Source organism: Kogia breviceps, chromosome 12, assembly GCF_026419965.1.
Source record: "Kogia breviceps isolate mKogBre1 chromosome 12, mKogBre1 haplotype 1, whole genome shotgun sequence".
NCBI classification, from domain to species: Eukaryota; Metazoa; Chordata; class Mammalia; order Artiodactyla; family Physeteridae; genus Kogia; species Kogia breviceps.
Genome location: NC_081321.1, coordinates 72483432 through 72499999, shown reverse-complemented (window position 1 = coordinate 72499999; position 16568 = coordinate 72483432). Strand labels below are relative to the sequence as shown.

Here is a 16568-nt window from a genome sequence, read left to right as displayed (position 1 = left end):
ACTACGTTCCTTAGAATTCCTTAGAACATGTACCTTCTTGTTGAACAAGTTATCCTCTTTGTTGACCTAGCAAGTCTAGGTCAATGTCTGTCCTATTGAATTAGGAGAGTTCTCTGGAAATAATAATATAACATTATAGCAGCCTGAAACTTAATTAATCATGTGCTTACTCACTCAGCAAGTGTCCATTTAGGAAACACTATGGAGCTAGCACTTTATGAGACACTTTAAGAAACAAATATACATCAATTAGCCTTATGTTCAAAATCTTTAATAATAATGGGTGGGGGGAGTAGCTGGCCTTTTCATAATGCTTTTCTATTCTCAAAATGATTTCATGTTTTTAATCTCCTTGGATGATCAGAAAAACCCTGTGAGGAAAGCAGGATAGCTACTGTGATTCCTATTTTACAAATGACACCCTGAGTTTTACAACCCAGAAGTATTTTGCACAAAGTTAAACAACTAGAAAGTGATAGAACCTTAAAAAGAAACCCTAGGTCATCTGACTCTTAACCCTAAATGTGGGTATCTAAATAATTATAATAGCAAGGGAAAGTGTTCCAAGTGAAGCATCTAAGTAATAAAGATGCACCCTGCTCCTGACTGTAGAAGCACTTAGGCCTGGAATTGCCAATCCCTCTCAAAGAAATCATGCAACTCTTTGAAAAACAATATGTTAAACTGAAAATAGTGTAATAGATTATTCTGTGCTGGTATAAATCATAGATTGTGCTAAATCATAGATTTCAGTATCGGTTAGTGATAACAAGAGCTAAACTTGTAAAAATAAAGCCGATTCATTGTCACCTTTTTTTTTTTTTTTTTCTTGTTTCTATAATTGAGAAAAGTCCGCTGTTATTTGGTCTTGGCACACTGTCCTGGCACAACTGGAGAAACTCTGTTCTTGGCTACCGCAGTTGACAAGAAAAACAAGCCCGTGCATAGGAGCTTTGGGTAGAAATAGGGGGTCTTACGCTTTGTTTTACCTTCATTTTAAAATGTTAGTTTCTGCCAAGACCAGAGGAGTTTCCCAGTGGAGAGTCCCCTGATTATTTGTCAGTGGTCAGAGCCCCAGCTGCAGTATCTTTTGTCTTTAAACAACAGAGGGTAGAGTGGGAGCCAGTATGGGTACCAGAAAGATTCTCTGGGGCCAAAGCAGTAAAATTCTGCCAGAGGCACTAGTCAGAAGAAAGCAGTAGGGTAGAATACACTTTATTTTTTGCTTTTGTTTTAAAAAATAAGCTAAATACTCCTGAAAAGGGGAGGTTACGTTTCTAAGGGTCTTTTAAGAAAATTACCCAGCAGATTGTCTCTCACAAATAGCAGGGTGTGATCCACTGGTTGGTATTTAAATCTAACAATAATTACCAATTTTATTTTAAACTCTTTGAAACTATAATACTGTCAGACTGTTAGGATTTCCTTTAAGTTCCCAACCTAAAAAATCCTAAACATTTCTGACCCTTTCCACTTACTAGCAATGTTATTATAGAAAGAACAAAAACTGAGTTGCTGAATTTGGGCCACACATCTGCTGTCATTCTGACCCCTCTAAAAATGATATAAACTATGAGTTGCTTGTGGTATTTGAGTAAAAAAAAATTCATCCCTTTTTAGCTAAATTACGTATTTATCAGTTTTCTTCTAACTTTTTGAAAATACTTTCAAATTTCCAGAAAAGTTGGAAGAATATTTAAAGAACACCCATATACCTCTTGATACAGATTAATCTGTTTTTACCATTTTGCCTCATTTGCTTTACTAAGTGCTTGCTTTCTGTGTGCACATGTGTTATTTTTCTAAACCCGTTGAGTAAGTTGTATACAAAATGGCTGTTTAACCCCTAAAATACTTCAGTGTGTTTCCTAAGGATTTTCTCTTACATAACCACAGTATGGTTGTCTGCTTCAATAAATTCAGCAGTGACTAAAATTCTTCAATCTGTTGGCTGTATTTCAGCTTTATCCATTCTTTTTGCATTTTTTCCCTCTAGTACAAGATCTAATGTAGGATCATCATTTGCATTTTAATATCATCCATGATCGGTAGAATAATGGTCCCCCAAAGATGTCTCATGCTGTGACTATATTACCTTCCATGGCAAAAGGGTCTTTGCTGATATAATTAAGGATTTGGGGATGGGGAGAGTGTTCTGGAGTATCCAGGTGGGCCCAGTCTGATCACATGAATCCTTATGAGAGGGAGGGAGGAGTTTAGGGACCAGAGAGAAGATGTTACACTACTGGCTTTGAAGATGAAGGGGCCACAAGCCAAGGAATGCAGGAGATCTCTAAAAGCTAGAAAAGGCGAGGAAAGGGATTCTTCTGTAGAGCCACTAGAAGAAACACAGCCCCTGTGATCACCTTGATTTGAGCCTAGGAAGACCCATTTAGGACTTTGACCTCAAGAACTATAAAATAATAAATTTGTGCTGTTTTAAGCCCACTAAGTTCATGGAAACTAATGCATCGTGTCTCTCTGGTCTTACTTTAAGACTTCCCAGCCTTTCTGTGTCTTTATGACAATGAAATTTTTGAGTTATACAGCCCTCCCCTTTCGATAAAATAGTTCTCTTTGAAGCAATTGATGTTTTTTAATGATTATATTCAGAATAAACATTCCAAGCCATGATGCTACATTAAGTGATAACGTGTCCTCATGTTATCACATCCAAAGGCACACAATGTCCATCTTCTCTCCATAGTGCTGCATGTTTTGATCTCCTGGTTCAGGTGTTCCACCATTTCTGTGTATTTACTCATTAACAACTAAGAAGCAGTCTTTGGGGAGATACTTGAAGACCATGTACAGTTCTTCATCAAAATTTCTCTCGTGGATTTAGCATCTACTGATGATTTTTACCTGAACCAGTCTTTACTGTCGTTTCAGTTTTTTGGGTTTTTTTTTTTTGCGGTACGCGGGCCTCTCACTGCTGTGGCCTCTCCCGTTGTGGAGCACAGGCTCCGGACGCACAGGCTCAGCGGCCATGGCTCACGGGCCCAGCCGCTCCGCGGCATGTGGGATCCTCCTGGACCGGGGCACGAACCCGTGTCCCCTGAATCGGCAGGCGGACTCCCAACCCCTGCGCCACCAGGGAAGCCCCTCTCATGTCAGTTTTTAATCATTATTCTTTTAAAGACAAGGTTAAACAAATAAGCCATTGGCCATACATAATGTTATTCTAACAATATGCCTCCCAGCCATCTTCCCTCTGTAGCACCCTTCCTCCCATCTGCACGATTTCACTATCTCAACTCTCCCCACCTTCTTTTGCCTGATCTGCTCCCTCTGGGCTCTTCTCATCTCCCTCACCATTCCAGGATTTATTAGGTGAGGTTTCAACTCTTCTTTAGAAGACAGGGTGGTTCTTAATTAAAAAAACAAAACAAATACATCTGATCATTTTACCCTTCCTCTTCATATGCTTTGAATGGTTGTTCTTAGGAAAAGGAGCTCCTTAAACAAGGACTCCAAGGCTCTCGTGATCTGGCATCTTTCCAAATTCTTGTTCAGTTCTTCAACCTCATGTGTTCCTTGCTGCCACTGTTCCTTTCCTGCATGCCTTTCTCTGTACCTAGAGTGCTGGTCAATCCTTTTGTTTAGGTAACACCTGAATCTTTCATTTTCTTTTTTTTTTTTTTCCCTTCTATGGTTTTCTTTTTTTTTGTTTTCTTTTTTAATTGAAGTATAGTTGATTTACAATGCTGTGCCAATCTCTGCTGTACAGCAAAGTGACTCAGTTATACACATATAGACATTCTTTTTTTTCATAATCTTTTCCATTATGGTTTATCCCAGGAGATTGGATATAGTTCCCTGTGCTATACAGTAGGACATTATTGTTTATCTGTTCTAAATGTAATAGTTTGCATCTACAAACCCCAAATTCCCTCCCCCCTCCCCCTTGGCAACCACAAGTCTGATCTCTATGTCTGTGAGTCTGTTTCTCTTTTGTAGATAGGTTCATTTGTGCCATATTTTAGATTCCACATATAAGGATATCATATGGTATTTGTCTTTCTCTTTCTGACTTACATCACTTAGTATGATAATCTCTAGCTGTATCCATGTTGCTGCAAATGGCATTATTTCATTCCTTTTTCTGGCTGAGTAATATTCCATTGTATATATGTACCACTTCTTCTTTATCCATTCATCTGTCGATGGACATTTAGGTTGTTTCCATGTCTTGGCTACTGTCAGTAGTGCTGCTCTGAACATAGGGGTGCATGTATCTTTTTGAATTGTAGTTTTGTCCGGGTATATGCCCAGGAGTGGGATTGCTGGATCCTATGGTACCTCTATTTTTAGTTTTCTGAGGAACCTCCATGCTGTTCTCCCTAGAGGCTGCACCAACTTACACTCCCACCAAGAGTGTAAGAGGACTCCCTTTTCTCCACACCCTCTCCAGCATTTGTTCTTTGTCTGACTCTTCCATTTTCAATTTCACTTCTTTAAGGAAGCCTTCCCTCTCCTTGAGGAAGCCATATCCTCCTATTAGAAACTCTTTTCATAGCACTCCTCAGAGTAGTAGTACTTTCGTTTATTTGTGGAATTACTTAGTTGATAATCTTCTATTCACTTGTAAACTTCCTGAGGGCAGGAATTATATAATTTTGCTCTTCTATCCTCAGTGTCCAACATATGATAGGCACTTAATAAATTATCTGCTGAAAGAAAATGAAGAAGGAGGAAAGTGCCCTAACATGTAATCACTTGTAATTTCCCTGAGGCACCAATTGAATAGAATCTACAAGATTTTGATGATGAGTTGAATGACTGTAACTCATCACACATTATCTGCACCTCAATGTCATACTGTTATCTTCTTTTAGATATGTGTGCATTTTGTAAAAACTCTTAGGTCTAAGAGCTGTATCATGCAATTTTAAGGAATCATGGTTTCCTTGAGCCTTCTGTTACACTACTTTTTTTTTTTTTTTTTTTTTTTTTTTTTTGTGGTACGCGGGCCTCTGACTGTTGTGGCCTCTCCCGTTGCGGAGCACAGGCTCCGGATGCACAGGCTCAGTGGCCATGGCTCACGGGCCCAGCCGCTCCGCGGCATGTGGGATCTTCCCGGACCGGGGCATGAACCCGTGTCCCCTGCAACGGCAGGCGGACTCTCAACCACTGCGCCACCAGGGAAGCCCTGTTACACTACTTTTATTGAGTCATTTCCTTAATCAAGAACCTTCTCATTGTTCTCGGTGATTGAAGGCTGAAAGCCAAATTCCTGAATCTGATGTTCTTGACCTTCCCTAATCCTGCCCCATCAAAACCACCTCCTCTTAATACGCGTTCTTCCCCAACACAAACTCGCCCCTCCAGCCAGATGCACCCCTGCCTCCTAGAATCACCTTGCTTATTCTCAATTCCAAGGCTGCCTAGTACTACTTCCCTTTATTAGGAATGTTCTTTTCTCCCATCCTCTCATGCAAATTCTACCCACAGAATTACACAATACCCTGGGGCTAAAAGCATCTTAGTGGTCATTGGCCTCCAAGGTCAACTTAAGATCCCTCTTTCTCATAAGACCACTTCCTACTGTTCCAGACCATGCTCTCTTCCCCGTATCGTTTGGCCATTAAAAATTGACATCACCCCTATTTTGTGCTTCTGCTTGGTGCTTGTGGGGGACAAGTAGTCAGCAACACTGATGTGGTATCTGCTCTGTGGACCTTACCTTTTAGTTTATTATCTCTGAATTTCTATAGAATTTGTCCAGAAACTAATCATTTGGGGTACTTGATCATATATTGCTTACATAGCTGTTTAAAATCGTATGCGTTATGGACCTGTCTCAAAGTACTGTTGTGAGAAATAATTAAGATATGAAAAACCCAAGATATAGTATATGTACAATGATTGCCCTATGTCATCACAATTATTTTGTTATATTTTCTCTTTTTGCTGTATTTATCTAAAGATTAGGGATCAAATCTTTCACTCCTTTGTATTTCCTTACCATTTAGGCAGGTAGTAGCTACTCAAAAACTACTTACCAGTAAACATTTAACTGTTGGCAAAAAATGCGTGATTTCCAAATCTTGAGGAGCCCATCTTATTTGTTTATACTACTTTGGTTCTCACTAAAACAGTAATGAACTCAAGCTTTACCAACAAAACAAAACAAAACAAAAAAGTCCCATTATTTTAAGGAGACTGAAGAATAGCACTCCAGTCAAGGAGAGGGATGCAGCCAGGCCTCATGAAGGGACTGGAGCCAGGATTGGAAAGCTACCAGGTTTTCCTTTCCCCTTCTCTGCATCTCTGCCTCATTCTGTTTTGCCTGTGCAGAATTTTTCTCTGTTCCAGTCACCTGGGGGGCATATCGCTGCCCCAGAGCTCCCACATTTACATATTAGTTTTAACCCTGCTCAGAGACTCGTTGTCAGTTCCTATCATCACTACCAGTTTTGGGGAGGGACTTTCTAATTGACCCGTTTGGCTCAGGAGGGCACTATTGTTCAATCAGCTGTGGCCGCAGGGCAAGTTCGCTATTTGTAAGTGTGGATCTTCAGAATCCACCCCTATGATTTGTTCCTAGCTTTTTTTTTTTTTTTTTTTGGTGTACGCAGGCCTCTCACTGTTGTGGCCTCTCCCGTTGTGGAGCACAGGCTCAGCGGCCATGGCTCAGGGGCCCAGCCGCTCCGCGGCTTGTGGGATCTTCCCGGACCAGGGCACGAACCCGTGTCCCCTGCATCGGCAGGCGGATTCTTAACCACTGCGCCACTAGGGAAGCCCCACCCCTATGATTTGATGTGCTCCCTATAGAAATAGACGTCAGTCAAGTAGACACTGTACTTAACTACTATCTCTCATATAATAGAGTATGTATTTCAAAGGAGTAAGTGTAAAATGTTAGGTAAATGAATAAAATATAAGATTAAATACGATTTTTAAGTGGCTCTTTTGTATTCTCAAACTACAGGGCCCATCTTAATAAATAAGTGATTATATTAAGATACTTTCAGAACATCTAGACCATTACTATCTGATAGAAGCCGCATATGTAATGTTAAATTATCTGGTAGCTACATTTTAAAAAATAAAAAGGAACAGGAAAAATTAAGTATATTAAATTTTATTTAGTCCACTATATTCCAAATGTTATCATTGTACCTTACAATCAATATAAAATTATCAATGGGATAGTTTTCATTTTTTTATATTTATTCAGAATCCACTGTGTATTTCATACCTACAGTACACTCCAGTTAGACATTAAATTTTCATCAGAAATATTTATTCATTTAGCTTTTTATAAAATTTACAGTTGAAAATGCATATTCCCATACCTAAGCTTTTCCAAACATACTTAAAAGTTTTCCAGTCACCAAATCAAGTATTGATTTTTTAACTTTCAGCAGATTGAATTAGTTAAGCAAAACTAATATTTTAGTTCCTCAGTCACACTGGCCACATTTTGAGTGATAAGTAGCTGAAGGACCCCCTATCAGCTAGCACCAATTACAGACCCCTGTATTTTATAGAGAAAGTGAAGTTATGAATAAGTGACTTGCCTAAAGTCACAAAGTGTGTTAACAGAGTTAGAATTAGACACAGCCTCTAGTTCATCATTGCTGCCCTCACCTTCCTATATGCTAATCCTTCCTCATGGTGCTATCTTGTGTCTGGTTCAGAGGCCATTTATAGGCCTGCCCCGGGAAACATCACATATTTATAGTGTTTGGCCTGATTTCCATCTTAATCAGATTGAGGTTTCTACATCACTTTAATTCAAACAAGAAAATGCAAAGTTAGATGTCTACAGTGAACACTGAAAACCCAAATTAATTGTTTAGACAGAAGACTAAAATAAATAACGACCCAGCTCATCTAAAAGGGAGTTAAGATTTTGGAGACTCTACAGTAGTAATGTGAGCACACAATATTTTACAAAGTGTTATTGTAGGACTGTTTTAAATCTGCCCGCCCATGGAATGTTTGAGAGTGGCAGGGAGTGTCAGCTTTCTAGCCCTAAGAGTAAAAACCAGAGAGAGTTTGCTAAAGGCGATTAGCATTTGCTCTTTGGTTGCAATGATTGCTGGGAGAAATTTGCTTTCCGTGGTATAGCTCTGGATTCTTTGAAATGAGACAGAGCCATTTCCAATTCTTAAGAAATCTCTTAACTGAGGTTAAGAACCAGTGAGTGTGCCTTGTCCAGATGTGAGACCACATGAGTCATGGAGAACCCAGCAGAAGAAAATACTGCAGCTGTATGTGCTTTGACCGTATTCACTGATAAAAGAACTAGATGAGTGCTTGGGAGTCTTGGTTTCTAATATTTGTTTTAAGTTTGTTGTGTAACCTTGGCAAGCCACTTCACTGCTTTAGGCCTTGGTTTTCTCATTTATGAAATTAGTGGGACTGGACCAGATGGTCTTCAGCATTTCTTCCAGATCTAAACCACTGCCATCCCAGTGGCATGGCTCTAGATTCTTTTGTCTGCCCAGCCAGGAGGTAAATGCTAGAAGCAAAAGAGGAAAGAAAGGACCGCTTTTGTGCCCTGGGCATCCATACCTCTAATTCTGGCAAGATTGAGGGTTGACACTCATTAAAGAAAACAAAACAAAAGCAATCAAACTGGGGGGTAATCCTGGTAATTAGATTGGTTGGATTAGAAGATGGGGTGAAGACTCACTGTGAATATTCCTCAGAAGCCTCATAGTTTATGAGCCAGGCCTTTCCTCCCTCTGAGTCTCTAATGGATATTTTACCCCAGCTCCTTTGTGGAGAAATCCCTCACAGTGCAGACAACTACATGAGACCCACTAAGGAAGCAGACACGCACCTAAGACAGTTACCAAATGGAAAAATAGTGCCAAGTGCATCCATGAAGAAATGTTAGAGTATGTTTTGTCCACTTTCAGATTCTAATTCCGAAAGGCTTATGGTGACTGCTCTTAGAGACTCTCTCTTCATCTAAGACTGATGTGGAAGAGTGTGTCAAATTTTTTCAACTATTAAACCGGAACCGTTTCTTAAATGAAGCAGGGGATGGAGAGGAGAAAGCAGGCCAGTTTTAGCAAGTCCCCAGGATGTTTTTATTTCAGCCAGCGACTCAAATTTACGAGTTCTGGGTCCACAGAGGTATTATGTCATGCATCTTATGAAATTCATATATCATTTATTTTAAATTTTCATTGTTGGTTTTTGGAAGCGGTCATATTCCTGGTTATGTTTAGAATGCTTTCAATTGTAGTAGTTTTTATATCTTTAATTGTTTAGTTAAATCATTAATTTGGTGCTTATGGTATTTAAAAATCTCTTAGGAAGTTCACAGTTTTTACCCAAATCATCTGTGGTGGCATGCTAGCAGGTCAAAGACATTGAGTCAATATCATTGATTCAGTTAGCATTCTAGAATGATGCATGTAATATGTGTGTGTGTGTGTGTGTGTGTGTATATTTTTATATATACACACAGACAAAGATGAATAGAAAGCATGTGTTGCTCCAGTAGTCCTAAATAGAGCTGCTATAATTGACCCAGAAAATGTAAGACAGAGGCTACCAAGAAAAAAGGTAAGAAATTAAGAGTATGGAGTTAAGGAGTTTGGAGTTTTTCAAAGCAAGAACTATATTTCTTTTTGTATGTATACGGGTGAATAAAACATTAAATTATGTGTACTTCAGGAATTTGAAAGGTACTCCTTACGGTGCACCTCTTTGACATCCTGTGTGACTTTATCAACTTTATTAATTCTTCACATTCTTCTAGTGAAATAAAGAACATTATGTGTATCTTACATTCTTCTGATATATGCTGCGAGTTAATATTTATATAAAACTATTTGTTTAAAATGGTCTCTGAAAGATAGAATGACAATAATGCCTGTTATTAAGGTAAAGGAAAAAATTAAATTTGTGACCCTCAAACTTTTAATTAGCTATTTCCTAATCATAATCTTGGAAGAGGTGAAAAACAGAGAGACTTCCTATCATCTCACAAATGAAATGTTTAGTTCACTGAGTTTTGTTCTCTCTGCAAATCATTGACTATATTTAATTAAAAAGAAAATACGAAACTGCTTGATATTCTTGTCAAAACTGGTTTCTTTTCTTGCAGGCAGACAAGTTAAAACTGGCTAATATTTAATATTGTTTACCTCAATTTTATCTTTAATAACTGTTTAAACAAATTTAGTGAAAAGAAAGAACTTTGAATTGATTAGTCTTTTCCAAGAATGAATAGTGAATGAAATACAGTTAAAGACGTTTAGAAATATATTTTTCAGCAGTATAGTCCAGAAGTTTGTATCAAATATCAATGAATTTTTCATAACTCTAAAAGAGCAGATATTGGGCTAGGATTGGACTGTGGGATTTCCAGGATTTAACTAAGAAATTAGAGGTTTAGGGTTGAAAATGTTACTGGGAAAAGTTGATTGCTTGGACTGTTGATTAGGTATGTGAAAACAAGGGTGGTGGACATGGGTCGAGTAGTCATATTTAAATAAGAACTTGAATATGGAATGTAAACATAGAGTTCATTTGAAAATAGAGACAAACAGAAGTGGCAGTAAGCACCCCAGAGTTCCCAGTTAAAAATAAGAAACATATAAACAACTCTTTTCTGCTTTAACCACAAAAAAAACAACAAAAACCAAACAAAACCAAAAAGAAACAACAACAAAACCAACCTGTTCATTTAAGGCAAAGACCACAGAAACAAAAGGAGTACCTTAGTTCAGAGGATCTGAGAGGACAGGCAAGCTTATTCACAAAGTGGAGCAAGGACAGAGTTTGAGAAGATTAATACATGAGGTCTGCTTGCCATGGAAAAATTCGCACAATTTCAATGGAATGAACGAATTGGTGAAGGCTGTTCTACCGAATAAGTACTATTAAGGCAGTATTTACAGAATGTGCTGTTTCCTATATCCTAGGAAATCTGCCCCTTTCTGATAGGGCTGACTATCTAAAGGGAATTATCACTGTCTAAACAGACGGAAACTTGGAGAGCAGTCAGCCCCAAAAGAAAGACGGACAGCTTGTAAAGAGGCTTGTTAACGATGCAAATATGAACTTGCATATGCTTGAGATAAGCGTTAATTTTACAAAACAAAGAGTTCATTCTCAACATGTTTTGGAAACAGTCTTTGAGAACTTGGTTGATGAGTCAAATGAAATGGCCTAATTGAACTAATTTCCATTTAGGGGTTTGTTTATTCTACTTATCTGAAGCCAGAGCCAACACTCCCTAAAAGTTTTGAATGGCATTTAATGCTTCCAGAAATTGCAGCTTACCTATCTGTAGATAAGCCAGTTTCCCTTTCAGCTGAATCCTATTAATTAAAACTGTTCTGTTAAATAAATATAAAATGGCCCCCTTGTATAATTTAGAATACATAAATTACTTGACCTTCCCCCACAGAGATATTCTGCTGGTAGGTAAAGAAATAAAGTTTAGTGGTTTTATTCATTTTACATGGCATCGGTTACTCTCTCTGATTACAACATTTTTATTACAATAGGAGTCATTTTAAATTATTTAGGATCTTAATAAGCCAAGACCATTTTATCTTTGCCAATAATTATTTTTCTCACTGTAACATTTTAACAAGAGTTAAAAAAATAAATCAGGACCTTTACTTAAAAGATCTTTATAAGAGAGAAGATAACGTTACAGTATACCAAGTATGTGAATTTATGACCAATTATTATATTTTAAGTGATGTCACATTAATTTAAAAAATTATAATCCATTCTAACATACTAAGAAGTTTTTCCTAATAATCTAAACCTTTATTGATCCACAGCCATTTATAGCAGGGGTTGGCAAACTATACCCTATAGGCCAGATCCAGTCTGCTGGCTACTTTTATATGTACAGGTAGCTGAATTTGTTTTTTACAGATAAACATTTACAGTCTATTTGATGATAGAGAATGCTTTTAACCCCAAGCTAAATGTTGACCCAAAATAAAGCATTCCATTCTTCTTACTGGTAGACCTGTAATACAAAAGAAATTAAATTTTTAAAAAATTTATTCATTTATTTAATTTTTGGCTGCACTGGGTCTTCGCTGCTGCATGCAAAAAGGGTTTTCTCTAGTTGCTGAGAGTGGGGGCTACTCTTTGTTGCAGTGCGCAGGCTTCTCATTGCGGTGGCTTCTCTTCTTGCAGAGCACAGGCTCTAGGCACGTGGGCTTCAGTAGTTGTGGCACAAAGGCTCTAGTTCTGGCTCGCGGGCTCTAGAGCACAGGCTCAGTAGTTGTGGCTCACGGGCTTAGTTGTTCTGCGGCCGGTGGGATCTTCCCGGACCAGGGCTCGAACCCGTGTCCCCTGCATTGGCAGGCGGATTCTTAACCAATGCGCCACCAGGTCCGTGTCCCCTGTATTGGCAGGCGGATTCTTAACCACTGCGCCACCAGGTAAGCCCCTCTCATTCATTTTTTAATCACACCTACATCAGTTCAGCAAGTAGTTTCTGAGCAATTCCCATATGACAGACACTGTTCTAGGCCCCAGGAGACACGTAGGGAACAAGATTTTATAAAAATATTGCCTTCATGAAACTTACATTCAAATTATGTACCTCATCTCCTCAAAACTACCTTGTTTCCATTATTCCCATTCTATAGAGAGGCCAAGTGAGGTTCAGAGAATTTATGTAGCTTGTCTGGAGTCTGTCAGCCAGAACTGAACCCAGTTATGCCTGACTCCAAGGCTTGAGCTTCTAACCAGTAGGCAGGTCTGGCTTCATGGGCAGGGGGTTCCATTCTTGGTTTCATGCTCTGCTGTCGCCATCTTGAAACTCTTGATCATTTTTTTGAACATGTTTTTGAACAATAAATAACATTTCCATTTTGCTATTGGCCCCACAAATTATGTAGCTGATCCTGCCACTAAGGCAAACGTGCTTCTCTCTCAGACCACATTCTGCCAGGGTTACTTTTTTTTTTTTTTAAACACGCACGGGAATTCATCTATGAAGAAGCCTTGAAATCTATCAAGGTCTTTAGAAAAATAAGCTATTATTAATCTACTGTTTCATTTTCCAATTCATCAAAAGACTGGAAGTTCCTTGAAGACTAGGACTCTCTCCCACAATAATTTTTTTGTAGTTTCCTCTGGGCCTAAAGTTCTTTTAAATTCCATTAGTATCTGAACCTTGTCAAGGGCTCTGTCTTGGCTCTTCTTGTCTTAATTTTACTTCCACGGAAGAGCAAAATCTTTACCATCAATTGTTTCCTCTGATCTTTATGCATTTGTAAATTTTAAAACAGATGTTAGGTATAAGTTAAACAAAACATAAGAACTAACCTGTTCTGATATAAGTAAATCCTTTGTCCAGGAGTCCATGACTGAAACATTGATGGCTTTGAAGGGTAATCCAAGGTTACTGTACTTAAAATAGGTGCTTTATCTTCTTTTCTTTCAATTTCTTACAGCCTAGTCATTGTTGGATAAGCGAGATGGTGGAACAATTGTCAGTCAGCTTGACTGATCTTCTGGACAAGTTTTCAAATATTTCTGAAGGCTTGAGTAATTACTCTATCATAGACAAACTTGTGAAAATAGTCGATGACCTTGTGGAGTGCATGGAAGAACACTCATTTGAGGTAACTTTGTATTCATTGGGATTGCTTTTTATTACTCTTCTCTAAAACCTGTGCTGATTGGTCATGGCTGGGATGGGGGCATATTTGAGAGATTTCTAATTTATAAATTTTTAATTAAAAAAATTTTAAGATGAGCACATCTCTTAGAGTTAACATCTCTTTTTATATCAATCATATCAGTACAGATAGTGTGCTAATGGCATTGATAAGAAGTAGCACAAAAAGTAGGGTATATTAGATGAGGTGTCATGAAGGAAATAACATACGCATTGGGGCCTGAAAGATGAGTTAGGTGGTCAGTAAATGGCAATGTCTGGAAGAGCATTCCAAATACCAGAGAATGTCCATTTACTAATCATAGAGTAGTACATAGTAAGTGCTACATAGTTAACAAGGTGTTAACTCTTATTATTACCTGCTTTTATTTATAGATAATCATGTATTTATGAATTCCTAAAATAGAGCTTTGACTTGTTTGGAGGATTTTATAGAAAATCATACTCTTTTTATTCTTTTGAGACTTGCTTCTTTCACTCAGCATTATAAGATATATCCACATTGATGCATAAAGCTGTAGTTAATTTTGTTTTTTGGGTTTTTTTTACTGTTTATAGAGCATTCCATTGATTCAATATACCACTGTTTATTAAACCACTCTCCTGTTTATTGGTGTAAGGGTTTATAAACACTGCTGGGAATAACTTTCTTATATGCCTCTTGGTGCAGTTGTGCAAGAGCTTCCTCAGACTATTTACCTAGAAGTGGAATTTCTGGGTCACAGGATGGGCGCATGTCCAACTTTACTAAATAATATCAAATGTGCCAATTTATGTCATTCCAGTGATTTATAAGAGACCCCTCTGCTCCGTGTCCTCGCCAGTACTTATTATCGTCAGACTTTTAAATTATTGGCTATTTGGAGCATGTATTAATGGAGGGGTATTTTTTTTTAATGAGGAGTAATAATTTTAATGAGCATCTCTAAAGAACAGTGTCTGTAATTTGTTGTTAGGATTATTTCATTGTTATGATGTTGTATTCACCTTTCTCACCCTCACCACCACCCTCTTCCTTTTATCCGGAGTTGAGCCCCAGACTGAACTGGATGGGATCATTTACCCTGCAGTACCAATTTGAATTATATGTGTTAAAACAGTTGTCTAAAAGTGTCCATTTCACTTGAATCTTTCAAGGACACATTTATAGTCTATTACCTTGACGTCAGTTAAATCTACAGACTATTTGAAAAATATAATCCTATTTTTTTTCTTCTTCTAGAATGTAAAAAAATCATCTAAGAGCCCAGAACCTAGGCTGTTTACTCCTGAAAAATTCTTTGGAATTTTTAATAAATCCATCGATGCCTTCAAGGACTTGAAGATGGTGGCTTCTAAAACTAGTGAATGTGTGATGTCTTCAACATCAAGTCCTGAAAAAGGTAAGACATATAAGCATTTCTAATATAAGTATAAAAAGCAAGTTTGAATCTTACATGTATAGGTAAGAATCTACCTTTGACTCAAATATATGTGTAGCTAGGGAAAGATGTGTGTATGTCTAATATAAAAGCAAATACCAGTGGCATGAAAGAAACAAACAGTTGTAGATTTGTTGGTGTTCAAGCCAAAACAACACTAATTGTGCATGAGTAAACAATATATGAGATAGTCATATTTTTATCTGATATTTGCTAGTAATGTACAATTATATTATTCTTCACCTCCAGTCTTCTTAATGTCCCCTTCTCAAATCTGAATCATCTAGATTTGGGAAGCAGACCTGGAAAGTACTCTGATATTGCACTTCACCTTTTGAGGACTCTGTAATTTATGTAAATCACCATGCAACACTGACACATTATTGCTTTCTATTTAGATTCCAGAGTCAGTGTCACAAAACCATTTATGTTACCCCCTGTTGCAGCCAGTTCCCTTAGGAATGACAGCAGTAGCAGTAATAGTAAGTACACATATCTGATTTAATGCATGCATGGCTCCAATCAGCATCTGTAGGAGTATTGCATGGGCTTTAAAGGAAATTTTTTACAATCATTACTATTAACGCTGTTCTGTTGCTATTCTTCCTGTTATGATCTTCCTGAGAATTAAATATTAAGTTTGTACAGTTGGATTTCCCTATAGCTAGAGATAATGTTTAATTGGGGCAATATATTTTCAGCTAAGATTATTTTAAATAAGGCATAAAATTACTTTTAGATGTATGATTTATGAACTTTTTTCATTGTTGACTTAAAATATATTTCGCGTGGAATTTGCCTGACAAAAATGGACTTTTAAAATGGAAAATCAAGTGCTGGTTTTATAAACTTCCAAGGATATTTTCTGTTTTGTTGTGTATATCACTATTTACTATTGTGTGTTTGGAAATTTGATGATTTTTGTTATTTTACTATAAAATTACATGTTGGGGGAGAATACTCTTCCTCTGAAATTTCTGAACTCGGTGGTGAAGAAGAACCCAGTTACCTGGAAGTCTAATTTTCAAATGTAGGCAAAGGTCACTATAAAGGTCATTGGATTTACTAAATATCCTGATCCTCTAGCCTCATGGCAACTGTAGGAAGAAAAAATTCATCCTTTGATCTTAGCTAAGAAAGTCATCCCTTAAGACTTAGTAATGGGGCACTCTCATATGTTCAAGGACATCACAGACCAATCTGTAGAAAGGAGTAATCAATTTAATACAAATCCACAACAGCAATGCTACAATTCAGAAATTAAAAGAAAAAGCTCTAAAAGCCAATTTGTTTTGGAATTTCTGCCAACAAAACCTGACCTGAATTGTGATGAGGCTATTTATAATATTTATCTTTCTAAAAGTGAATATCTATGCATTTCACTAGGAAATATTAATGTGTTTGATTATAGGGTACTACCCAGACCTCATTGAAAATATTATATAATATACAACATTTACAGGACCAAACCTTCTAAGATCTAAAATTCTGAATCACATAACACAGTGGATCTGAAA

The 16568-nt window shown here is 37.5% G+C and overlaps 1 protein-coding gene across 9 annotated transcripts in view; it reads left to right on the top strand.

Moving 5' to 3' along the window:
* KITLG (KIT ligand) overlaps positions 1-16568 on the top strand; it is an 89503-nt gene that overhangs the window by 50565 nt on the left and 22370 nt on the right. For 5 of the 9 annotated variants that reach the window (XM_059080103.2, XM_059080104.2, XM_067009842.1 and 2 more), the window contains 3 exons: positions 13404-13574; positions 14853-15012; positions 15450-15533. In XM_059080103.2, coding sequence (XP_058936086.1) covers positions 13404-13574; positions 14853-15012; positions 15450-15533 — 415 coding nt within the window. The remainder of the gene's footprint in view (positions 1-13403; positions 13575-14852; positions 15013-15449; positions 15534-16568) is intronic. The other 4 variants (XM_059080105.2, XM_067009844.1, XM_067009846.1 and 1 more) reach the window with 1 other exon arrangement.